Genomic DNA, 27,498 nt, shown 5'->3' with positions numbered 1-27,498 from the left:
GCATTGAGTTAGCGAGCTCCGCCTTTGATGCACCGCCTCCGGAACCCGTTTTGCGAATGGAAACTAGATTCGTCTAGAACTCTAGTCTTATTATGGAGATTCAACATAAAAACGTAAGTACATAATCAACGATCAGCACCCCTTATTGTAGAACACACTTATTATGCTGTGTAATCGCATGTCCACTCGTATACAAGTGCACTTGACTTATGAATGGAGGTAGGCCTACTCGCATACTACTGTAAATTTATGTGGACTCTACCCTACCGACACGACGCGACGTTATGTGAGGAGGTGTCACGTTACACACGCTACCGGCATGTTCTTCTTGGTCCACGGTTTCCTTGAATCTTCTTTGAGTACAGCGACTCTTGCTTGAGTAATAGGGGTAGAGTAGTGCTACAGATTCGTACAGTATTATTGACAGTGCTGTGCAAGCTATTTTACAAGTAAATTATTGTTTCATGCGTATGTACAGTCTGTAGAAGTCCAGAGTGTACGTGCATACAACCATGTACCATAAAATTGGTTCGGGATAGGACCTTTAAGTTTAATATTATCTAGACTCTAGAGCTCTGCCTCTGGCTTACACACTGCATATATAAATTCGACGCGCCAGTTACCAGATATCACACATCTCGATGGGTCCACTGTGGTACGACTACTTACAAGTTATAAAAAAAAAATGACTGTACGAATACGATGACAACAACCTGGGGTAGAATGTGTGAATTCCAGATCTAGAATAGTGTACATTTGCTCGTCAGCACTGTAAAACTATTGTACATGTAAGTAGCTAGCATTGGCATAGGTTCAGGATTATGCAACACCTAAATTTAAATAAAATGTACACCTGTAGCTATCCGATTGGTTGATTGCCTATCACGTGACATTTAATTAAAAGTTCCATCGCAGGCTGTGGCTGTCAGCTGTGCAATTTTGTTTGAGCAAAAGTGGATACAGTGTAGCGCATGGCTGGCAGATGTCGCCCATTTCCATTGACTCCCGTGTTAAACTCAAAATTGGCCTCCAAGTTTTTGATGTCACAGACACACATTTGCCGTGCGCGCTCAACAATCACAAATGCGCTTAATACAAGTGCATACTTTTGTCACTGATTTTTGTAAATAACTTCAACCGATCGGCTTCGCGTACATACGTACATGGTGGCTGTGACTGTGCGGCGACTACTCATTTGTCTTTCACGGAAAATGGTTGCCATTTCTGTGCTAAATTCAAGAATCTGTGTGGACCACATCTGTTGATGTTCAAGGTGTTGTATTTATAAAACAAAATAGTGTATGGTCTTTATTCGTGCAGTGGAACAAGATTTTGCACTCGGTGAAAGATGAGGCTCACTCTTGCAAAATCTTGTGTACCATCGCACTCGCGACCATTCACTATTTGTATAATGTTTAACTACTTACAGTATATTACTCATCAACCACCTATTTTTAGATTGACCACCCTCGCGCAATGGCTTTCTCGCGTATAAAATAAAAAATATGTGGGGACGGGGCGCAATACACTGGAACATTCGAACATCAATATAAATCAAGAAATATTAGGGGGATATACAGGTAAATAACCTGAGGAAACAGGAGGAAAGAGAATGAAGAAAATCCTCATTTAATACTAATACACGTATATTGTTAACACATATTTGCCCATTCATTGGATTTATGTGCTTTTCAATGGGAAAACAGGTAGTCGATTTATTAGAATGATGAGCTTGCGCTGGTGTACAGTGAAAATTGTCACTTGTGTTTGTCGCCCAGAACTCCGCGCATACGGTACGAGTCAACAATCTGAGCCCATGATATGAATCTGCGGTATTTCCTGCCTCGAGTGGAATGAAATTAAGGTGAAAATGAGGGATATTTTTTATACATTGTATTCATTCAAAAAGTGGTCGATGAGTGGTAGGTCCAACTATACAGCCTACTCTGATGTAAATGTATCACACAAACACTATTACACATATATGTACATGTAGGACTTGGTATAGATGTTTGATTTTATAGCCAGTTTGAGACAACAAAGTCTGTGATGCACACTGGAGCTGCTGAGGTGAAAGGCATTTTTACTTCAAGGACAAGTTCACCTTCATAAACATAAGGATTGAGAAAATGCAGCAATATAAGTAGAACACATCAGTGAAAGTTTGAGGAAAATTGGACAATCGATGCAAAAGTTATGAGTTTTTAAATTTTTTGTGTTGGAACCGCTGGATGAGGAGACTACTAAAGCTTGTGAGTCATATGCGTACAACAGTATAAAGAAAATGTAAAGAAAATTCAACATATTTTCACTTTTTTTCGCATAATAAAAGACCACTTGACTTGCCTCTTTCTAAAGGCAGGGGGAATAATATTACCCATAACATAATATATATGTCGGTGACGAGTCAAGGGAATGTGTACTTTTTTTTCAAAAGATGAAATTTTGTGAAATTCTCTTTATATTTTCCTTATATTGTTGTACGCATGTGACATCTAAGTCATTCATACACTGCAGTAGTCTTCTCATCCAGCGGTTACTGCACAAAAACTTCAAAAATTCATAACTTTTGAACGGATTGTCCGATTTTCCTCAAACTTTCAATGATGTGTTCTACTAATATTGCTACATTCAGTCAATCCTTATGTTTATGAAGGTGAACTTGTCCTTTCAGTGTTCAAGGTAAATCGTGTATTTTGGAATACACAGTTGCAAATTGGAAGTACCAGTAGGACCTACAGTGTACCGGTAATGTAAAACCAAAAATGTTTGAGTGCATCTTAATGTTGAAAAGGATGTCATTCAATATTCCCCCGATTGATTTCATTTTCAGCTGCTGGAGTTTGTGCGGTGCAACAGGATATTATAAGGCCCTTATAATAGGCAGTGGTTTATCAACATGTGGTTGCTGGACTTCAGACCTTGAGATTGAACTTTGCTCACAACGGAGCAGCAGGATGGTTTTCAGAATCATCAAAAAGGAAAACTTGCCAGCGCACAATTTTGTTTTGAGAATGACACTTATGTATGATGATGTCACTACCAAACCATCTACAAAGAAATATCAGTGTGCAAAAATACAGTTTGCTATTTTTAAAATGATTTATTCTGACACTACTGTCCATGTATTTCGCATGGACAGCTGTGTCAGAAGTCAAAAACAACTTTAATAATTTTGCATACTGATATTTGTTTGTAGATCTTTTGGTAGTGACTTCAGAATGTTGGTATGTATGCCATTCTCAAAACAAATTGCCAACATGGTGTACAATGTGTACGGTAGTCATTCATAGATTTTCACAGTTTTTGAAGCATATATAATTACTTGAGTTATATTGCTAGTCCCTTTCTGTAGCTTCTTGCTTGTAATCACACGATACCAGTCCTACGCCCTGATGGCATCAGGACCGTACAGCTCAGATTTGGCCAGCTAGAGATGTTGATAATTCATTCCTTTACCCTGGTTGAGGAAAAGCTGACTAATTTTGAATACCAGGTACAGTGTTTTTCCCGGGGACACCTGTCCGAGTATTGTACTTGTGACTAGTATTGTGAGTAATTTCTTTTTTTCTTTTTTCTTTTTTTGCACTCGGCTGGGTATAGACAAATTTCAAGTGTTCTTAATCAAGACATTCTTTATTTGAACATGATGGCATGCAAACATATTGGCATGCTTTACTTTTGCCATAGCTTCTGTGCAAAATAGGTGAAAATTGTCACTTTTAGAGTACAGTGCTAAATCTTGTAGTTATCCAGGCACAAACAAGGCAGTTGTTTTCAGTGTCTGCTTGAAAATCTCAAGGTACATTATTTTATTGCTGTCTATGCACTGATTGACCCTTAAATAAATTGTGAGGAAAAAGATGATGATAAAAAAAAATAGAGTTGACTGCATAACTTTTGTCCATTTACAGTATTCAGCGCGTGCACTGATACAAATTGTACTTATAGGTGTATCATGCATGTTATAATGTACATACTGTACCTCTTTTAGAGTCTCTAAACAGTTGCGGGGTAAACACGGTACACACTTCCAGTGACCTGCACTGTCCGTTGTGTGGGTACATATGTACATGTGTGCACTGTACTGCCACCTCTCTCGACAAGAAACGCTTTGCTAAAGGTTTCCATAGAAACATATTCCTATTTCATGCTAGATGACCAGGAAGTCTATAATTGGGGTTTCTGTCACCCCTGCAGGGTTAGACGTGTATCTCACTTCTACCGCTCATTTACGTCTTACAGTACATGTCCTCCAGAGGTTCTCTAGAAGTTCTCCTAAAGAAGACTTGTGTATCAAATGAAGTATTATGCACAAGGAGAGAGTGTTTGATGTGGCAAAATGCAATCCAAACTACACATTGTACCGGCACCTGGCCAACCGTATGCTGATAAATAGCTGTATAGGTGACACTGTATCTACACATACCCCAAATATTGGCATTTTCAGCAAATTTGCATCAAACCTGTAGATATGCAGTACTTGTCCCAAATGTCTTGGATTGCCACGGAAACCACCTCCCAAGGGGGGGGGGGGGGGGGGGGGGGGGGTTCAGATTTTTTATGCAGATTGGATCAGATCACCCTTCAGTCTGTGCACTGATGTATTTTCTGTAGGCAAGATCATCTTTCAAGCAATATTTCCAAGCGGCTTCAGCAACTAAACTGTTTGGGTATGGGCCAGCATTTGAATCTAGAGGATTTTGACTTTAAATTATAAAGAAAAGATAAGCACAGAATGTACAAGTAAGAAGCTTTATTGATATGATAAAGGCAATATGATTGTAACACTAGTCTGAAATTTTCTATAACACACACACACACACACACACACACACACACATGAAAATGGTATTCTCATAATAGACATTTATAGTGAACCTGATACTGAAAGAAAATTATAAGAATTATTGTAACAGATTAAAGGGATCGTATAGTTTTAGTGGAGACCTAACTTCATGTTTCTAACATTTTTGGTGAGATAGTGAGAAACCTTTTTATGAAATCTGAAAGAAGATGTATTTCCAAGAGGAATCAACATTCATATGATGAAAATTGGTTTTGAAATGGCTGAGATATCCAAAACAGAGCAATCCTAATGAAAGGTGGGACTCACCTTTTATTACAGTTGCTTTGTTTTACTTTGTTTTTGGATGTCTCAGCCATTCCAAACTGATTTTCATCAAATAAAGTTTGAATTCCTCTTAGAATGGTATGATCTGTACATTTCATATACTTGTGGTTTCTTGCTATCTCACAAAAAGTTAAGAGCCCAATCCTCATCTCCACCAATACTGTACCATCCTTTTATGTCTGAAATACCAAAGAGAAGCGACAAAAAGTGAGCACAGGAGGTACAACGTAAAAGGGGTCTTTTAGATAATAATAATAGTAGTGTATACTTTCATAGCGCAACAGTCCATCAAAAGATGCTCATGGTGCTATTAGTCTCAAGGTCAGGAGAAGAAAGAAAGAAAGAAAGAAGAAATGGAATTATGTGACATACAACTTGTAGATCTTCACTTTTTTGTGCTGTAGGCCCTACATGTTTGATGGTTAGCCTTAAAGGACAAGTTCACCTTCATAGACATGTGGGTTGAGTGAATGCAGCAATATTAGTAGAGCACATCATTGAGAGTTTGAGGAAAATCGGACAATCCGTTCAAAAGTTATGAATTTTTGAAGTTTCTGCTCACTCAAGGCTGGATGAGAAGACTACTGTAGCTTGTGATGTCACATGAGTACAACGATATAAAGAAAGAATAAAGAAAATTCAACATACATGTATTTTCACTTTCCTCGCATAACAAAAGAACACTTGACTTCTCTCTTTCAGAAGGCAGGGGGAATAATATTACCCTTAACATATGTCAGTAACAAGTCGAAGAAATGTGCACTTTATTCAAAAAGTAAAGTTTTGTGAAATTCTCTTTTTATTTTCTTTATATGGTTGTACGCATATGACATCATACACTGTAGTAGTCTTCTCATCGAGCAGTGACTACGCAGATACTTTAAAAATTCATAACTTTTGAACGGATTGTCCGATTTTCCCCAAACTTTCACTAATGTGTTCTGCTAATATTGTTGCATTCACTCAATCCACATGTATATGAAGGTGGACTTGTCCTTTAATGGGTAACCCTTGAGCCTGGAAAACATCAATACCAAAGAAATCAGGGGGGGGGGGGGGAACCCAAACTCTACATGGTTTGTTTTAGAACTTGTTCAGAAATTGTTCAGGAGTTTCATCATTTGTATTCCTTCAAAGCTGTGTGTCTCCTGTGGCATTCAAGATGTCAGAATTGGACAATGTACACATAGATGATAAGCTAATTATGTGCATTGCTGGTAATAGATATCATAAATTTGTACTTTGAGATGATTTACAGATGTGCAGAAAAGAGAGACAGTTCTTCCACTGACCAAATAGTTGCAAAATCCTTATATCAATACAAGAACCAAGGTTGTGCCAGGTCAAATTTACCCCATGTCAGTGGTGTGTGATTAAAATAGTCCAAGGCTTAAGTTGTCAGATCTTAGGTTTCCTTGTACTTCCTCATAGTTTTGCCATTTAATTACTGGTATCTGTGTGTAATAGTGCTTCCTCCCACACATATGAATTCCCATCAAAAAAAGGGGGGAAAAGCAATCTTTTGTTCTACTATGTGAAAACATAATCTCTTGTAATTGTTTTCCTTTTATTTTTATTACCTTTTCGTATGTGTGTTGGGACAAATATGTCAGGCCTACGGAACATGTACACAGGTACACCTTCAACAGGAACACTGCGCACTGTTAAATACTATCTACACTCTTGGCCTAAAATTCATTAAAAGTGTGCTTTTTGGTTTTGATACAATTCCTAATAAAAAGACAAAAATGCATCTGGGTAGAGCTTTTTCCAGTACCGGTACTCAAGTAGTTCTACTTACTCCATTTGTTCAGAGTCACCATGCTTGAAGAATGAAAACTAAATAGAGTGAGTGACCATTTTCCTATATTACAACTGTTTTGTTTTGTTTTGTTTGTTTATTTTTTCTGGAAATGTGCAATGTGTACGGCAGTGTATACAATGGACTGCTGTACAGCATGACATCCTTTTCAGTGATAATGCAGTATCAACAACTCCACTTGAGTTCAGAATGACTCAAGAGTTTAAATACATACATCTGTGTCAAAGGAGTACTGATAAATCTGCCCAGATCGAAAGAGGTCATTGATAGAGACATCAATATTTGACAGGAAGTTCAATGCACATAGCACTGTAACTTGCAATAAATTAAATTGTGAGACTTAAATTCCCCTTGCTTATGAAAATTGTGCATACAACACTGTACCTGTATACAATGCACATTTCACTAAAGACATTTTTTTTTTTTACATAGAGATCTCTATTTTCATAAGCATCACACTATGTTTCAGTGGTAAAGATAATAAAAAAATAAAGTGTTCCATGGTACACTGCCCCCATATATATCATTGTAAGTTGTTAAATGCTGTAAAACGAGGAATGTTTGCGTGCATTTTAATTTCGCGAATTTCGTGAGTGCCAACATTTGCAAAATTAAAATGCACGCCAAAATTCTTGCCTACATACAACATGTACATGTACATGTAATATGCATTGGGCGCCAGTGGCAATATGCGAAAATTTCATGCCACGAGAAAGGTTGTCGACCCCAATTCGCGAAATGTTTGTGCCGCGAATTTATCATGTTTTACAGTAGCCAGTGGCAACCATTGCTCATCATAGAAACATCCATTTCAGTATTTTGCAGATGGCACAACTAACACTTTCAGTTCAAATTGATCGCGTTTAGTTGTTTTAATCTTAACTTACCAATTGTAAACATTTGATATCATTTTACCTGAAAGAAAATGGTACCATCTTTAGCGACTGCACTGCCAAGACACACCCTTGTTATTGGTGGTGTTTCACATTAAACGTACCCATTATGAACTTGTCACAATCTATGGTTGGTTCTGACAGGTAGATGCTGGGAGGTCGTAGCATGCTGGGAATATCAGAGGAGAGAGTTCCAGGACCTCAGAGGGCACCGTGAGGACGGAAATTATGAGTGACCACAAGTATGACCCTGGTCTTCCAGACGGCTTGACCGATGTCCCTCACTCGCCCCGCAGTGACGATGGGCTGAGAGGGAGCCGCCAGGGACAGGCCTATCCGGGCAACTGGTTTCCAGCTCCCGCAAGAAGCAGCAGCGTTCCCCCAACCGTCTCTGTCGAGCGGTTATACCGGTCCAGCCACGGGCACGTCGCCCCTCACCAGGCCCCGCCCGCCGCCTTTTTGTCGCTGCCGACCTCTGAGGATAGCTACATCAGTCATCACCAGTCTAGTCGAAATGCGGAGTCTGTTGCGCCCGGCGGCCAGCTCAGCAGGGGTAGAGACTCGCCCCTCCCCAGCGGCTACGAGTACAAGTTTGAACCCGAGCTGGATCCAAAGCATGAATGTCCGATCTGCCTGATGTGCCTACGGGATCCCGTGCAGACGGAGTGTGGGCATCGATTCTGTGCTGATTGCATTCGCCACTGCTTAAGGTACCAGTGTGTCAAACCTCTAGAAGTCACTTGGACGTCGTTTGAAAGACAAGTATACCTTTAACTACATTGTAGGTGTGGATTGAGTTTATGCAACATTATTAGTACAACACATCCATGCAAATTTGAGGAAAATTGGGCAATCTGTTCAAAAATCCTTGAATAGATTTTGAACCGATTTAAATTTTGGAGTTTCAATGCCACCATAGCTCGCTGAGAAGACCTTAAACAATTTGTGATGTCACATGTGTAGAATGACAAGGACACTATGCAAAGAAAATCGACAAAATGATTTTTCTCTTTTGAAAAGTACACATTTACTTGACTTTACAAACCGACATTACAATGTATGTATTTAAAAGGGTAGTGTTTCTCCCCGCCTGCCTTCTGAAAGATGCAAGTCAATTGCTTTTTTGTTAATGTGAGAAATCACAAAACCGACGAAAAGTTGCTCAACTCACTTTAATGTGAGGACTTAGAATTGGTGGAAATAGTCAACATAGTCCACTTTTAACAAAGTTTTGATATTTTCTGAAAGAGCATTCTTTTTCTACATAATTCTTAACTTTGGGATCATATAAAGACAAATCGGAAATTATATTTTTTGCAGCTGTTCTGGAACACCTTTGCGTGGAATAGGTGGATACAAAAGTTAGGGTCCCTTCCTATTTTATGAAAACCCTTCACACACTCTTCACTTTCAACTTTTGACTTTGGAAAGGTTGATGCTACTGTGGTGAAATTTGGTGGCACAGCAATGAAGAGAATGGCTTCAAAAGGAAAATTGCAGCCTATTCCATTCCTTCATTGTAATTTCTACAGAGTTTTATACTCTGTTTTTTTTTTTTCTCTTCCATTTATTTTGCCAGAGCACTGCTCTCCAAGCATTTGAATAGGCCCTTGAGCTTTAATCCTTTTTTGGTAAACATTTCTATACAGAATATACACATTCTTTTGGCTCTGTAGAAAGGTTAGGGGAGTCCATGTGTGTTCAGGTATACATCATTTTAAAGCTTTGAGTCTCCTCTTTTGGGATCTACTCTTAACTGAAAATTATGTATTTGTGTGTATACAAGTCTTAATATTGGTGATGAACAGTCCATACAGAGATATACAATATTTGCAAAGAAAATGTTGCTACAATGTGTGATACGCTAGTGGTATTGATACAAGACTCTTTCCAGGATGTATTATGTAGGGTTTGTGAAAATGAACAAGTGATACACTAAATAGAGGTATTGATACAAGACTCTTTCCAGGGTGTATCACGTTTGTAGGGTTTATGATAATGAATTATGATTCAACTTTTGACCCCGTCACTATGCTATATATGTAGGGTCCTACCTCTCTCACTCTGTCTTAAATTCCCATGTTGTCTTCCTTGTTGCAATCAACACAGAGTTACAAGTCTACGCTGCCCTGTAGATAATGTGGCGCTGACGGAAGCCCAGGTGAGCCCCTCTTTTTTTTCTCTTCTTTTCTTCGTTTTTTTTTTTTTTTTTTTCGCATCCTGCTCTGTGATTTAAAAGATCTGTGAAATGGGGAAAATTGAGGGAAGGGTTTTAAGTATAAAGGGAATAAAGAGGGGATCGTTACGCTGATGGACAAACCAACTCAGGCGGACAAAAATACATTGTGTTCAGATCTACAATGTATGCCATGCTCACGGCCCCTTGACTCCTTGTGTTTGATGAAATGCAGAGGCTTTAAAATCCTTGAGATGCTACTGTGATCCAACTCAAGCAAATGTAGGACTATTGAAAAAACAGAAAAGCAAACAAAGTAGTGAGCAAGCAAACAAATGGAAAGAAGTTGGTACGCTAAACTTAAAGTATTTCAGCACCAGTGGCTACTGATTTTGAGTGTTTTTTTTTATTTTAACATTTTTGCATCAAGTTTTTTTTTTCTTCATTGCAACTGATTGACAAATTGCCTGTCATCAAGATAAATACACACTAATTATTCAGTGTTTTAGTAGTAACCATGTGAAAAAACCATGGGCATGCACACCCAGGGTGTATTTAAAGATAAGTTTTGGTACCTCAAAAGTTTCCCTGAGTTTCCTTGTCTTAGTTTGTGTTTCAGATTAAAGTACTTTTCATAGAACTAACACTGTGAGACTTACTCGCCCCAAAGTGCTCTCATGTTTTAGTAATCATGCAATAATGGTTTTGTACAATACGTGTACATTGATTATTGCAGTACCGCGTTGAATCAAACTAACGGCTCATTCAAATTTTTCAGAGCCCGCTCTGCTGTGATACGAAACCATTATTGCATGATTACTAAGACATGAGAGCACTTTGGGGCGAGTAATTCTCACAGTGTTAGTTCTATGAACGGTACTTAAACCTGAAACACAAACTAAGACAAGGAAACTCAGGGAAACTTTTGAGGTACCAAAACTTTATATTATCTTTAAGCCATCAATCCCCTGATTTAGACTAGCGTTGTATCTGCACTAGACTACTGAGCTTTCACTCAACAGCCAGTGCTGGTTCTAATCCCTATCGCACACAGTGGGTACTGAATGGTAATAATATTATTCAAATTTACTAATGAATTCTTGTCTGAATCTTTTGTTTCATTTTTATTATCACAGATGTTTCCAGATATATGCGTTAAGAGAGAAATCATGGATTTGCAAGCTCATTGCCCATTCAAAGGCTGCCCTGAACTGGTAGAGCTTCGGAATATCGATGTAAGTTTTTTAACAGGTTTATCCATGCTGCTGTGATACAGATTTCCAGCTTTCCATATAGGATAGATTCTGCCTTTTTTGTCATTTCATCATTCAACTGCACACACACACACATACACACACATGCACAAAACAACAACAACAACAACAACAACAACAACAACAACAACAAAGCAACATCAACAGCAACAAAACAAATAAAGTGATAAAGAAACCTTGTGAGAACGAGTACATTTTAGTAACAACTGTGCCTTTTTTTTTTTGCTGATAGGGATAAATGACTGGAAATTTAAATTGCCAGTGAACAGAGATTTATACCTAGTCCCCAAATCCCTACAGTGTGCAATTGTCCAATTGACATGAATAATGCAAAAGTCTTCACTATAAATTCTTCTTTTTGCTTCAGTTGAAATCATGCTGTAGTAATTTATTTTTATCATTTGCATGAAATGGTTGAGTTGTCTATCAGTGATTCCTTATTTACTTTAAACAAACATGTCTGTGTGTGTAAAAGGCATTGTCAAGTTGTCAATATATCTTAAACTGTAAAGTGCCCAAAACATTTGTATAATTTTTATAGAACATTGCTCCAATACTATCATCATAATTTAATTTGGAGAAGGAAGAGTTGGATGAAGTTGCTCGATGAACTTGCACTACATCACAAAACATCCTACCATACAAACATTGTGTAACAAAGCCTAAACTATAAGGAGATATCACTGTTTTTCCCAAGCTAAACCATAACTGTAGACAGTTTTGAGTAGAAACATTTACATTACCCGGTATAACTATTGTTCACATTTTGTATATTTGATAATACTTAACATTGATTTTACTGATGCAAATTGTTTAATACACTAGTGGTTTCTATCCCTAACACATATTTTAGAATTATTTTGAAGCACTAAAGCTGGGTTTTTGTTTCATCTGCAAATGGTAAATCATGCCTTGAAATAGAAAGGTGTGAGTTGATGATGGCAACACCTCAGCTATGTGATGTGTGTCGGTTACCAAAATGATCATGATGTAGTAAAGGCATAATACGTAAAACTGCACACTCAGTACTGACTTCATGTACGTGTCTGTTTTGATGAAACATTTTGAAATACTTTTCTTTTCTTCTTATTTACTCTGTTCATCATGGTTTACTAGTAACATTTTACAGATTTGCTCTTTAATTGTGACGTTCATGTGCAGCCCAGCCCATTTCCTTTTTGTATTCAACTCTGACTTTTTAAGCCTCTTGAACGGCAGCCCACCTTCTTACCAACCACTGCACAGCTGACATCTATCAGACTCGTTGCGCCTTGGCAAAGTGGGAAATTTGTGGGGAAACCCCCTACTCGTACTGTCAATAGTCTTCAAAACCGAGTCCCTGCGTGAATAAAAAAAAGAAAAAAAAAGAGAGGAAACAAACAAACAAACAAACATTTAAAACAGACACCCACAATGATACCTGAGAAAGTCAAACTTCCTTATCATCAGCTACAAAACGTATGTCAGTGCTGACGGTGCTCATTACATGTCCGGAGTGACAGAAATGTATTAACGTTTAATACATAGATTTGAAAAACAGAAATGTTTCCCTAAAGCATTATGTTGTGGTCTCAGGAAAAAGTGGCACACAGGGGTTTCTACCATGGCGCAAAAAGGCTGAGTTGCCCCTTTTAAATAGTCTTTGATAATCAATGTGCTCGGGGATTTAGATCCGGTATCATGGGGAGAGAAAGGTTGCCCCGTTGCGTTGGTCTTCATATCCTGCCCACAGGGGACATGAAAAAAAGCACAAATAATGCAAGCCTGCTAAAAAGAGAACTGTCTGCCAGCGACAGCATGTGTCAAAGTGTACGCTCATCGGTAGTGTTTGATTCCAGTCAAGATTTTTAAATAGCCTTGTGTGTGTACTTTCATTTTTAGGGATCAGCTGTACGCAGTTTGTTGCAGGGATTCCTGAATATATCCGAGCCTTCCCATTACATGGACATGGTATCCTCATGCTTCTAGGTCTTTTATATATTGCCAAGCTTTTTCAGTATTCAATGTGACCCTGCATCACAAAACCAACAGAAAGTCGCCAGACATGGATTGTTAGGTATAAGGGCAGATTCTGAAAAAAGCAGACTCTTAGCTTTAAAATGATGTATAATGTTTAATATAAATGATATAAAGCACACATTCTGGAAAAGTGCGAACTGAAAAAAAAAAAAAAGGCTTTGAAGTGCAGGGTCTATTCACAAAATGCTTAATCTTAAACCAAATCATGCTCGCTGCTTGATGAATTGGACAAACAGCAGGATGTAAACCACCATAACAGCAGCAATGAAGGGATTATTAGATTAACCTGAAATTGAGCATGCTCTATTAACGCATTCTGTCCATGATTAATACCAACTTTCAAAGCAGTTTACAGCTGTAGCATTATCCTTTCAAAAGTTATTAATAGTTGAAAGTGAAGAGTGTGCAAAGGATTTCCAAGAAATGAAAACAGACCTCTAAGACATACCTGATCAGACTACTAGGTACAAAAAAGGGGTTGCAGAAAAACTGCTAAAAACACACTCTCCCATTCATTTTATGATCCCAAACTTGAAGATAATGCCAAAGAAGAATAGCTCTTTAAGAAAACATGAAAAAAAAAAATCAAGATTGACATGGCTGACCCGTGTCACATTTTTTGAGTCCTCATGTAAAACCAAGGGGTGCGACTTTTTGTTGGTTTTGTGATGCACGATCAGAATTAGACTCTTGACATCCACATCATGCCAATCAACTCCATTGTATTAACCCGTTGAGGACGGTTTGATTTTGCTACAACACGCATATCCCATAGACACCTGCCTGAGTATACTCGGGACTCGTCCTCAACGGGTTAAAGCACTCCACATGCATGCCAATTGACCAGCGAAGCGCAGTTAGGATTAAACAGGAAAAACAATTTATGAAACCAGCCAAGAAGGAAAACAAGATGCAACATGTTGTAGTTACTGCCACAAAAGGACAGAACACTCTCGATGTAGATTTCTAGAGTGATACTAGATCTTTATTATGTCCTTACTTTACGTCTCTGGTATCGTGAAACATAACGCGCATGGAAGTCAGCCAGTCCTGTCGCCAACAACTTCAGGGAAGGTATAGAATTCTGGGAAGTTCCCTACCTTTCATGTACAGTAGTGAAGGAAAGAAACCCACAATGTAAACACATGCTACGCGTCCCATCAGTTTCATTCTCAGACCTTGTTTTGTCAAATACAATTTGCGAAATTGATTTAAGCCCCAGCATTCACTCGGCATGCTTGTTTTTATTTAATAGCAGAGGTAAATGAATTATTCAAGAAAACGGATCTCAGCAAAGTGTAATCCCACACTATGTTACAAAGCCCTGATACTATACATAGATAAAGAGTGAAATCAGAGAATGTAAATGATATGGGAGGTTTCATCAGAAAATGGACTTAAAATACATTGGAAAATTCTGATATTTTTTTAAGTGTAAATTTTCATGGATGAGTGAAAAAGTTGGGAACCACATGTTATGTAAAATTGAAGGGATAGATGGTGTTTTCACTTCTTATGTAAAGTCTTCCACAGACCCTGATTATTATAAAGCAAGAAATATTTGTGGCATGAAAATTTTGCGAATCGACTTTTTTTTCGGCATGAATTTTTTTTTGTGAATTGCCATAGACATCCATGTGTAGACAAGAACTTTAGCGTACATTATAATTTCGCAAGTCTTGGCTCTCGTGAAATTTGTGAAAATAAGATGCATGTACAATTTTCTTGATTTACAGTATAATAAATACCAAAAAATTTGCCCTTTTAGTATGACATCAATATCAATAAAATATATATATTAAATATATACTCTCCCTTGCATCAAATTGTAGTTTTGCTTCAGCCTGGCAATCTTGACTGTTCAGGCAAAAGAGTTTTATTAATAATGAATATTTTTCTTTTTGGCTATGCAGTGGAAGAATTGTGAGATGATTGCACTATGTTGTGAAGTCTATAAAAGAAATTTTCTACACTCTTCCATGAATCTTACTTTGATGGAACTTATCTACATTGACAATTTCTCATGTCTGGCATTTCATTATAATTAATCAAAATCAACTTGGGTGTGAAGTGTAAAATGTGATTGAACTTTAATGTTGGTGCTGGCTGTCATGTAGGAAAAGGGCAAGAAAATTCACAGTGTGGATTCACAGTATTTGTTCACCTTCCTTCCTTCTCATAATCAATGTTCTTTTGAAGAAGCAACAACAACAAAAAAAAAAAACAAGAACAAAAACACATCAACCTACTGTAAAAGAGGAATTTTCACGTGCATCTTAATTTCGCGAATTTCGCGAGAGCCAAGATTCGCAAAATTAAAATGCACGGGGAAGTTCTTGTCTACATTATTAATATGTATTGAGTGTTAGAGGTAAATTGAGAACATTTGTGATAATTTGCGAACATTTGTGATTTCATTTTTTGCGAAAATTTCATGCCGCGAAAATGTCTTGTTTTACAGTATCCTGTCATTCAAATTTCCACTATTGAATTTTCATCCATGTCCAGCCTGTGTAACGAGAGAAATTTTTCATGAAGCCTTTTTTACTGCATTGCAGGATGTACTAAAATGTATCTAGTTCAGTAGGATTTTAAGTCCTTGACATTGTGAAAGAAAGCAGTAATCACAGTGTTGATATGTACACATACACATGTACAGAGATGCAAAGTTCAAAAAACTTTTATGAGTGAGATTTTTATGACTCGGCGTCTCGGCGCTTGCGCACATGCGCATGCGAAAGAGGAGGGTGTCCCCCTCCCATGGTAGGGAGCTTTTTTTAATTATTAGCTCTTAATGATGCTATCTGGTGCATACTTAAGTGACTATTTTGTACTAATTTTGAAAGGCAAAAGGGAAATATACCTTCAATTGCAACTATCACTTTAATCCTTTGAGCTATGCTCCTTATTTTTGGCCCAAATTGCAGACTTCACCAGATGCGTGAGAAAAATGGGTGCCATGCGTGAGATCGTGAGACAGACCCTAAATGCTTGAGTCTCACGCAGAATGCGTGAGACTTGGTAGCTCTGCATGTACAATACAATGTGTATCAGTTGTTCCTTTTTCCTTTGCGTACTCTGTTTGAAGTTATGCAACCTGCAAGAAAAAACAACGAAAATGTCTCTCATGTATTGATAGCATTTCCACCATTGACCATGTAACCTATGGTATTCATGTACACAGAGCTAATAATTGAGCTTGTATACAATGTACAGTATTTACAGTTGTAGTGTCTTCGTTATAGCACTTTGCTTTTTCTTTGGAAATTGTTGAACTATATTTTGTGTGCATGTATACTAAGGGGTCTACATTATATTGTACAAGCACTGCTACAGTAGTCCATCCACGTGTGTAATTATATAACATGCAAAATGTCACAATAATATATACACAAAATGTCCACAATGCATTACTGCATTTCATTTCATGTTTTTTTTTTTTTCATATATATCCTAAGAGAGAGAGAAAAAAAAAACAGAGCATGAGAGAATTTTAACCTGTTGAGGACAAGTCTATGGAAAATGTGTGTTGTAGCAAAATAAAATCATCCTCAACGGGTTTAAACCTCTGCCTTTTGCAGTTTTGACAATAGACAGAGTCTGTACAAAATCGTGAAGTTTATGAAAATATCGAACGACTTTGATGTTATTCTGTCTATCACACAGGTTCTGTCTTACACACACGCACACGCTGCACGGAAGCCAATCTGCCCTGTCATCAAAATTCCCGTCACTGACCTTGAAACCTCCTCTGGCTAGAAAGGGGAAAAATCAGGGAAATCCCCTTTTTCCTTGAATGTTTCAGCAGTGGAAATAAAGAATGTTTACAGGGAAACTCCCTAGCTGCTGCCTCTCCATTTCCCCAAGACATATCTTCAAAGCAACCATCTAATTACCAACTACCACAACCGAGAATTATGTTGATTTAAAGGGGTTGTGAGACTATTAGACATGATGGTATTATAGACCATCGTATACGCTGCTCACTCCGTACAATTTTCACTGTGTGACTCCTGGACCCCAGTACGACTTTGTATGTGCACAATAGAATAGTACTGGTAGTTGAGATAGGCAAACGTACAGTGTACATGTACAGGTGCGGTATGGGCTCATAGTGTCTGGAGATTTGCTTGACCATTGTCCAGGTGCTGGTCTTTCACCTTTGGGTCAGTTTCAGAGGAAAAGATACAATGAAAAAGAGAGAAAAAAAATCTGTTGTTCACTGGTGTGCAGGTCACTCAGTACAACTACAATCAGCATAAAGACTTCATGTAGTGCCTAGGTCACCATAGTCTAGCTTCTGGACTCTTTTTACTTGTAGCAGTGATTCAGTGTAGACCTAAGCGCCAAACAGCAGAGGGGGTGACACCTGAGGATTGTGCAGGGATTGCGATACGCGAGCTGAGCGTGCAGTCTCATGATTATTGCAATGAGAAAAGTTGCGCCCTCTCTTGGTTTGTTTGTCAAAATTTGACAAAATATCTCACCGAGGAAAAAGGGACAAATTGTGACCGTGCATCACAAAACAAACAAAAAGTCGCACACACTGATTTTGTATGAGGACTGACAATAAGTGAAATGGGTCAACCTAGCCAATCTTAACTTTTTCATATTTTCTGAAAGGGCAAGTCTTCTTTTACATTTACAAAGTGTACTAAAATTTGGGATCATGGAACGGGCAGGAAAGTGTGTTTTTCCCAATAGCAGTTTATCTCAAACGTTTTTGGTAAAATAGTGTGATTAGGTGTGTCTTTAGAGTCCCCTTTTCATTTTGAAAAACATTGTACACACTCTTCACTTTTAACTCTAATAACTTTTGAAAGGATAATGCTACTGGTTTAAAAGTTGGCATTGATTATACAGAATGTGTTAATGAGGCATGCTCAATTTCAGTCTAATCTGCTAATCCCTTCATTGTTGTTACTCCTGTGGTTTACTTCCTGTTTTTTTTTTTTTTTTTTGTCCCATTCATCGCACAGCCAGCACAGCTTGGTTAAGATTAAGTGCTTGAATCTAGACACACTGTACTTGAGAGCCTCTTTTCTCAGTTCACACTTTTCCTGAGTTTGTGCTTTCTTTCCATATATTTAAATAGGTTAGGAGAGTCCATTTGATTTGAATTATACATCATTTTAAAGCTTAAAGTCTGCTCTTTCAGAATATGGTCTTAACTAAAAATTCATGTCTGGCGACTTTTTGTTTGTTTTGTGGTGCAGGGTCTGAATTTGTCCCTTTTTCCTTTGTAGACTATAGATAATGGTCACCACAACTGCAGCATAATGCTGTGCAAGGCTGTATACAGTGTATGTTGTACTGTGGTGTTTGCCATTACACATTAGATGGCATTTTAAATCCTCTACTATAAGCTTGTGGCGGATGAAGCAAAAATCCAGCAAGCTGTACTCCTGTGTTCGAGTTGCCTTTCATGAAACAGCGGAAAAATAAAAGGGATTGAACGGCAGCAGTTTCACAAGAATGCACAATGAAGGAAATACAATGAGAAAGTGACAGATGTGTACATCGTGACCACATTATAGGCACCTACATATCATTTGGATGATGCCTCGCAGTTTTTCCATGTGTGGTTTGTGCAAAAAAAAAAAGAAGAAGGAGAAGAAGATGAAGAAAGGAACATAAAAATGAAACAATGTTTTGAAATACATTAGTGTAGCAAATACAGCAGCCTTTCCCCTTTAAATCTTAGAGAGGCTAAATTGAAACTGAAAGACCTACATCTTGTTTATTCATTTTTCTTTGTTATGGGATTTATTACAATTTGTATTCATCGATTATTCTTTTTATGTAATTTTCTCCTTTATAAAGATATTTGTGTCATATCAATTTATTTATGTATACCGGTATTCAGCCATTTGTCATTTATTCATTTTACTTGTGTAGATTTTAAAAAAAAAAAAACATTAGTCAAGAGTACTGTTTGTTCAAAGCTGTGATAATATCACTCCACTTCATATGCATACAAAAAATGTTGATGAACAGGTCTCATTTGCATATTGAAAGCATTCCAGATTGTAACTTTTCCAAGTCAGTATGGGTGCTCTTGTTTGCAAATATTTGCTAATTGGGGTGTATTTTATTGATGATTTATTGTTCAAATTATGTGGGGTTTACCCGTATAATATTCAAAAACGGTGTATACATGCATACATTATTGTTTGCTTAGGACAGTGTGGAATTGAGAACAATGCTCCAAAGTGTTAACAAATTACATTTTCTGTGGCTGTACCTGAACACACTAGTCATTTTGAAGAATAAACATGCTTGTAAAATTGATGATCAGTCCTTGCTCCAAGATGGTAAAATCTATTTAACCTGTTCAGGATGAGCTGATTTTGCTATAACACACATTTCCCATAGACACCTGCCTGAGTATTCGCGGACTCGTCTTCAACAGGTTAATACAAAAACAAAACAACAGAAATATATTTTTATACTCCTGCTTCAAATGGTGAATAGTGCTTGATGCATTTGATATGCTTTTGAGTTGTCCATCCATCAGATTGATCAGCTATGGCAAGTTAAGAAGAAGAAAACTGAAAAAAGAAAATTTTTTGGAAGTTGATTTTCTTGGCACTTGACCCAGGTACAATTTTGTATGTTGAATACAACGTGTATATGTATGTGAGATGTAGGCCTTCATGTGGGCAAATGGTTCCCTCAGGTTGGTGCAAAGGTCACAATAACTTGCATCACAAAACCAACAAACTGTATTTTGAAGTAGAGCTGTACATGTAGTTTAAATATCAATATTTGAGAACACAGATTCTCAGAGGTGAAATAACATGTTACTTTTAAGCAGCTGTAGCCTAACTCTTAAAATCAAGCCACCAGAAAAGTTACTTTGAGAGAAGGAACCCTTTGATTTTACAATAGGGTCCGTCAAAATGATGTTTATACTGACACCTTTGATTAATCTGGAGGCACAAAATGAAATTGATACTCTGTAGCAAGCACTGTGAAAGGCAATATCACATTATCCTAATAAAATTTGCATTCCCTTTTTCAAAGCACATAGTACTTTTAGTTCTTAAGTCTAAATCTTATTTTCACTGATGTCTTTTTTTGAATTATTATGTTTCTGTTTTTCTTTTGACCGTGAAAAGTATTCATTTCTGGTCAGTTTCACTTTGTTTTGAATGTACATTTATTTCTTTTGACTGCCTGCTCTCATCAACCTCATATTTGGAAAACAGAAGAAGCCAGAGTTGACAACAACAGCAACAACAACAGCAGTGGTTGTATATACTCTGAAAAGAAAAATGAAACTCATAACTTCTTACGTAATGTTATGCTTCAAGACCTTAATCGTATTTAGATGAATATTAAAGGGATCACTCATATACTGTAGAAAACACCATAGAAAAAGTCAACATAGTTTGCCCAGTAAGTTTTATTTCGGGCCTATACTGACTGAAAAAAATCAAAAGTGGAACCATTTTTTTGGGGGGTTTATGATGCGCGATTACACACACCGGTACAAGTTATGCATAATCCTTTTCCTTTCTTTTACATCCCTTTCTTCTTCTTTTCCAGAACCACCGGGAGGTGTGTGAGTTCCGCACCGAGCCGTGCCCCAACCTCTGCGGGGCATCGATGCGCCGAAAGTCAATCAGGAACCACCTGGAGAGCTCTTGTCCGAAGAGGCTGGTGGAATGTGAATTCTGCCAGATGGACATCGCTTTCGACGACACACAGGTACTGAAGTGAAACAACAACAACGACAAAAAAATAGAGAAAGTTATGAAAGAAATCAGGGAATGACTCTCGAAATGATTTTATGTGTTAAAGGAGGAGAATGCAGTGATATTAGATGCTGCAATGTTACATAATTGTGTGACCCTCCAGCTCAAAACTTTTGCACACAGTGCTATTTAAGTAGGCCTGAATGTGGATTTCAATGCATGTAACTGTGGTGATTCGGGGGGGGGGGGGGCATCTTTCAGCTACATGTATCTGGATTTCAGAGGCCTATAATTAACCCATTGAGGACGGTTTGATTTGGCTACAACACGCATTTCCTATCTAAACGTTTGCCCGAGTATACTCGGTACTCGTCCTCAATGGGTTAAGTCTGAACAAAGTTGCCTTCTGAAATATTTTTCATACCTACTTTGTTTCAACTACACTGTAGTCTTAAGCGTTATTTCTATTATTATTATTATTAAACATACACTTGATGTAGGTGCCATTACTGACCTCAAGATCTGATAAGATCTGATCACTGTGATTACTCAATGTTTACAACCATGATTTAAGTTGTGGTTCAAATTGTGATAGACATAAATAAAAATTTCAAGATCAGCTACAAATGGTTAGTCACAACTGCATAAGGGCTTTTTACACTTGCAAAATTTTGCTTAGACTAGTCCCGTACCAACGGTGGGGCTAAGGGGGGGGGGGGGGGGGGCCTTAGCCCCACCGTTGGTACCGGACTTTCCTTAGCCCACTTTCTGTTTACACTTGTTTTTGCGAAAGTGGGCTAGCCCCACCGATAATCCCGTACTATCTGGCCCTGCAAAATAGCAGGGGTACCAGTAGCACCGCAATTTGGGTGCTAACCCCGCAATTGCAGTGCCAAGCAAGCGGGTGTAAACAGAACGAAAAAATAATCTGGGGCCAAGCGACGGAGACGAAGTACGACCCCCCACTGACCAATCAGAAACGAGGTAATCAAGTGCTGCCGGTGCGTGCGTGTACTTGTACAGTGCACAGCGTAATCATGAATATTCATTAGTTTGGAAAGTACGGGGCTATGAAATATGAGTGTAAAAAGGTCAGTTTTCTCCTTAGCCCAGGACAAGAGCTTAGTATGGAATTTATTGGCGAGTGTAAAAAGCTGAAAAAATTGGTACGGGACTAACGATAGCCCTGGGTCAGAGAAAGTACGGAGTTAAGAAACACAAGTGTAAAAAGGGCTATTATAGTGGACTGTACAACAGTGGGAAAACAACATTAACTGCTGGTGCTATACAAGTCCTTTGACAAATTATATGAGAGCATCAGTAATTAGGACTAGCACTGTCACGGCAGAAAAGACCTTTGTCCCCTATTGCATTTCCCTCTCTCTTTCTCTTTCAATGTACTGACAGCAATGTGTGTCTTGAATTGGAACAGCGATCCCAAATACAGTGTAAGAATTACACTTTACAGTGCTCATGTATTAGGGGCAAAAGGTAAAAAAAAATGTTTGAACTCATTTATAAAACAATATACTTTATTGGAAAATTGAGTGTGACAGAAAACTAACATCGGCAAATGTGAGCATCATTGAAAAATATCAGATTTTAAAGAAACCTATTAACCAGTTGAGGATGGGATGATTTTGCTACAACATGCATTTCCCATAGACACGTGCCCGAGTATCAGCAGTACCTGGGACTAGTCCTCAACGGATTGATTTATGCATTACAAGGAGAACAGAAACACATCTTTCTAGAACCCAAACATACGTTTGCATGGATTACAAAGAGTTGCCACTCCATCTATAACACCTCCCAGTTATATCTGCACTGCTTTCTTTGATTATGTTTTTAAAGTTTTTTTCAAGTAAGTTAAAATGATTAAATTCATGTGCTGATCAATGTAGGACTGGATATAGCATAAAAAATGAAAGGGAGAGGTACATGTTCAGAAACTCTGCATTTCATAAATTTGTGATTTTGGCATATTACATATTAAAAACTATTTAAAAACAATGATTTGCTCTATATTTTCACTCCAGAGCCACATTCTGCAGTGTCCAGACCGTCCCATGTCATGCCAGTTCTGCAAGCTCCAAGTGCTAGCCTGTGACCTCGGGATGCACCACGACACTGCATGTCCAGAGGTTCCAGTCCCCTGCCAGTTTGCATCGTTTGGCTGCTCGGAGCAGGTAATGTACTGAGGCTCCTCTGTGGACTGTTAATATGCAAATTTATGCAGATGCTCCATGGAGGGAAACCCACTACATGTCCAATCAAGGGACTATATAAGCGCTTGCCGGATTGCCTGGGGCAAGTGAAAATCAAAGGTCGTGCGAGTATTCTGGAACAATGAGAAAAAACAAATACTTTTCTCCCTTTCAAACCCATGAAGCTACAATGTATACAGAAGTTCAAAGATATTGACTTTAACACACATAAATTTTATTTTATAGCAACTTTCCAACGCTTATGTGAAAAAGCCCCAATGCAATGCAACACCATTACTTGATCAAACCAAGTTTAATACTCCAATGTGTTAAAGCGTGTTAATCAGTGTGTGCTGTTATTCACCTCTTGACTTACAAGTGATTTTCTACTTCATTTTCTTTATATTTTTGGACTTTCTTTTCTGGCAAGTAAAATTCGCACAAGTGTTTTGCAACAGTTTGAAAATCTGCTTGCCCTCATGTTGCTCAATTTATAGCTCAACAGTGATTTGTGAAATTTGTGAAAAAATCAAAATCTCACGATAAAAACAGCTTTTTACAGTAGTCCACCATGGACCTGGCAGAACAGCCCCCCGATGATTCACAATTGTACACTGTCATAAATTTGTTTATATCAATCCCAGCAAGTTAAAGTAAGTTGAACAGAATTTGTCATTAACTGTGATTGACAATATCCAATTTCACTTGAGCAATGTGTACTCAAACATGTACAGCATCAGCATGCTGGTGACACTCAGGGGGTTTACTGCATTATAAAGCAAAGGCCCATAATGAACTTGTGTGTGGGTGACTGAACATTGCTTAATTGGGATAAGGGCCTTATTTATTCCCTGCATGTCTCAATTTGGCTGATGGTGACTCTACGTGGTTAACCAAGGGTATGTTGAGAATGAATGCATTCAACATTATAAAGAGCAGACTCTATTGAAAGCTTTAGAATGATTTATAACTCAATACCAATGGACTTTCCTAATCTATTCAAATAATAGAAAGAAAGTACAATTGTACACACTGTGGAAGCAAGTTTCCTGAGAAAAGAAGCTTTGAAGTTAATGGTCTATTCAAGTGTTAATCCTCACCAAGCTGTGCTCTGTGCAATGAATGGGACAAAAAACAGGATGCATGTAAAACCCCAAAGTAGCCACAATGAAGGGATTATCAGAGTAAGCTGAAAATTTGCACACTATTAAACTACAAGTACATTTTATTCATGACTGATACTGGCTTTCAAAGCAGTAGCATTGTATTAGAGGTGAAAGTGAAGAGTGAGTATTATTAAAAAGAAATTAAAAGGGGAGATTAAAACATGCGTAACAACACCACTCTACAATAAAGTATTGTACAAAAACTGCTAAAGTCGCAATTTTCCAGCCATTTTATGATCCCAAACTTGAGAATCATGTGTAAGAAGCATTGCTATTTCAGAAGATGTAAAAAAAAACCAACAAACAAAAACTTATATCAAAGGATTGAACAGATTGACCAATGTCACCTATTTTGACACCTCATATAAAGTTGCAGTGTGCTACTTTTTGTTGGTTTTGTGATGCACAGTCACAAACAATGTATGTTCAAAAAGGCTGGATAAAGTTGCATATTGCATGAGTTGACCTCCATCATTCAAAAATTGACTATGTCATCATTGTCATGTTAACTTCCTGAGATGGTCAAATTTGAGATTCTTAAAAGTTGCATTTTTTTTTTTTTCATTTGATCCAAGGTGCCGAAGAAAGAGATGGCGACCCACCTGACAAATCACATGGCCAAGCATCTAGAACTGGTGGCATTGTATGTCAGGACAGCGCCTGGTGTTCATCACAGCGTAGAAACCTCAGGTAGCATGGACTACTTTGAGCCTACCGGCAGGAGACGTTTATTTTCCAAGCCTCCAGCTTCGGCCGGTAAGAACATTGATGTGCAGGAGTACGGTGCAAAGAAACTGAATTCAGATATGCTTGGGAGGACTCGAATGGGGAAACCATCACAAATTGAACCGGCACCGCCAGTGGCGCCGGCAGTGGCGCCGCACGCCAGCTTCGGTCCTTGGCAGAGCCAGGACCTCGTGGAGCAGATCCAGATCCTGAAGGACAAGGTGAGGGGCCTGGAGGAGAAGGAGGTGATGCTGAGACAGCAGGTCATCGAGCTGGAGAGCAAGAACAAGAGCAAGGAGCATGAGATCCGCAGCTTGAAGGGGAAGGTGGAGCAGGCCCGGACTGATATCAAAGACATCCAGGAGCATTCGGCCAATGGCGTCTTCGTTTGGCGGTTGCACGGCTACAGCAGGCTCTGCTACGCCGCTGAGCGAGGGGAGCCCACCGTCCGCCACAGTGACGGCTTCTACACCAGCTCCTGCGGCTATCGGCTGTGCATCCGCGTCAACATCAACAAGTCGGAGGGGCTAGCCGGGGCAGGCTACATCTCGCTCTTTGTGCATTTCATGCAGGGAAAGTACGACGACCTCCTGGACTGGCCGTTCCGCGGCTCCATCACGCTCTCAATTATCGACCAGAACGAGGACGTGTCAAAGCGGAAAGACATTAGGGAAATGCTCCAGGCGAAGAGTGTTCTGGATGCGTTCAAGCGACCCAAGACTGTCCGTAATCACAAGGGATTCGGCTACATGGAATTTGCCTCAATTGACTCCCTGGAGCGTAATAGTAACTTTGTCAAGAATGACGTGCTGCTGATAAAGGTGGAAGTGCAACCTCATTCATGATAATGTTGAATCGTAGCTTTCACTTCAGTCAGAGTGTAGGTATGAATTCAGTACATTGTATGATAAGTTTCGGGACATCGAATGAATAAAAGAACAAATCAATGTGTACAACTCTGTTTTTTATTAAAACTCTCAAATTTTTCCACCCATTGACCTAAAGCTTTGTTAGTGATTAGCCAACCACACCTAGCAAAACTGAATATGATGTGATGACATTTAATAATTTCTTCATATAAAGTGAAGGTACGTAGAATTTGACCATGAACTATTAATATGACATCTGTTCTTATTTGGATTGCACGTCATGAGAACAACACTTATGAGTCATACACTTGTCCAACCCATAAGCCATACAGCCTATGAGTCATACATCCCACGCCTATCAAATACAGCCCATGATTCATACTGCCCATGAGTTTGACACTTGAAGCAAACAAGGCCCACAAGACCAACACATTAAGCCCTCTGTAGTAATGTCAAACTTGTGGGCTGTTTTAATACCTCATGTCAAACTCAGGGCCTGTATATTTGCTTTAGAATAGTGTCAAACTCATGGGCTGATTGACACATGGGCTGTATGTATGATTCATTGTCCTCTTGTTGATGTGAATCTCGTGGGTTGTACGACTCATGAGTGTAGGTCATGTGGGATGACCCCCTTATTTCATTGTCTGGGTCATTCATGGTAGAGATGGGATTTAGGGCAACCAAGTCATGTTTGTTCATTTTCTGCCCACTGTGTGTCTGCCATTCACAAAAATGTTTATAAAATTTGCCTGCAAGACTCTTGTGATGAATATGACCACTACTCAAAGTCGGGTCAGAGAGTCATGGGGGGGGGGGGGGGGGGGGCGAATCTTCATCCTTTGACAGTGCCCAAGGTCACATGCTTAGCTCACTGGTCACTTTGATGAAGTGGATCAGGCCCTGGATGAAACGTGGAGAAGATGGAGAAGAATTAGGTTGTACAGTAGCTCTGGTGATGAAGGTTGCTTCTTTAAACCTCGAATATATACTGTAAAATGAGGAATGTTTGCGTCCATTTTAATTTCACGAATTTCGCGAGCGCCAAGATTCGCGAAATTAAAATGCACGCGAAAGTTCTTGTCTACACTATATGCATTTAATGCCAGTGGCAGTTCGTGAAAATTTCATGCCGCAAAAAAGGCCGTCGGCTCCAATTCGCGAAAAATTCATGCCGCGAATATCATGTTTTACAGTACTGGGGCAAGTTTCTATGGGAAATGCATGGTATAACAAAATCAACTTTAATATCCTATTAAAATGGGTTAAATACCAGCCACTGCTACTGCACTCAAACTTCCAACTCATTTGCTTTCACGGGGCAAAATGATAGCTCTCCTGAAGCACAATTTCAGGGACATACTATAAACGAATCACCTCACCTGCATATTAAAGCCCTAACCTGTTCTGTACGGGAACCTGGTGGCCTGTGAATGTCTATGGACATTTCAAAATTCAGTATGGAACGGGTTAAAAGCCATTGTAGGATGTGACCTGATTACCATGAACATT

General features: G+C 38.6%; 1 protein-coding gene across 1 annotated transcript; it reads left to right on the top strand.

The window, feature by feature from the left end:
* Positions 1-2: 2 nt before the first annotated feature.
* On the top strand, positions 3-26,659 carry LOC139741970 (TNF receptor-associated factor 6-A-like). The gene is made up of 7 exons (XM_071652536.1): positions 3-113; positions 7,994-8,559; positions 9,959-10,010; positions 11,162-11,260; positions 20,870-21,031; positions 23,058-23,207; positions 24,967-26,659. The coding sequence occupies exons 2-7, from the start codon at positions 8,078-8,080 to the stop codon at positions 25,960-25,962; spliced, it is 1,941 nt and encodes a 646-aa protein (XP_071508637.1). The 5' UTR covers positions 3-113; positions 7,994-8,077; the 3' UTR covers positions 25,963-26,659.
* Positions 26,660-27,498: the final 839 nt, after the last annotated feature.

Source organism: Diadema antillarum, unplaced genomic scaffold (genome assembly GCF_040938485.1).
Source record: "Diadema antillarum isolate AM-2024a unplaced genomic scaffold, OU_Dant_1.0 seq00000968_RagTag, whole genome shotgun sequence".
NCBI lineage: Eukaryota > Metazoa > Echinodermata > Echinoidea > Diadematoida > Diadematidae > Diadema > Diadema antillarum.
Note: the sequence above shows the minus strand (reverse complement) of the source record. Positions and strands in the feature narration are given on the sequence as shown.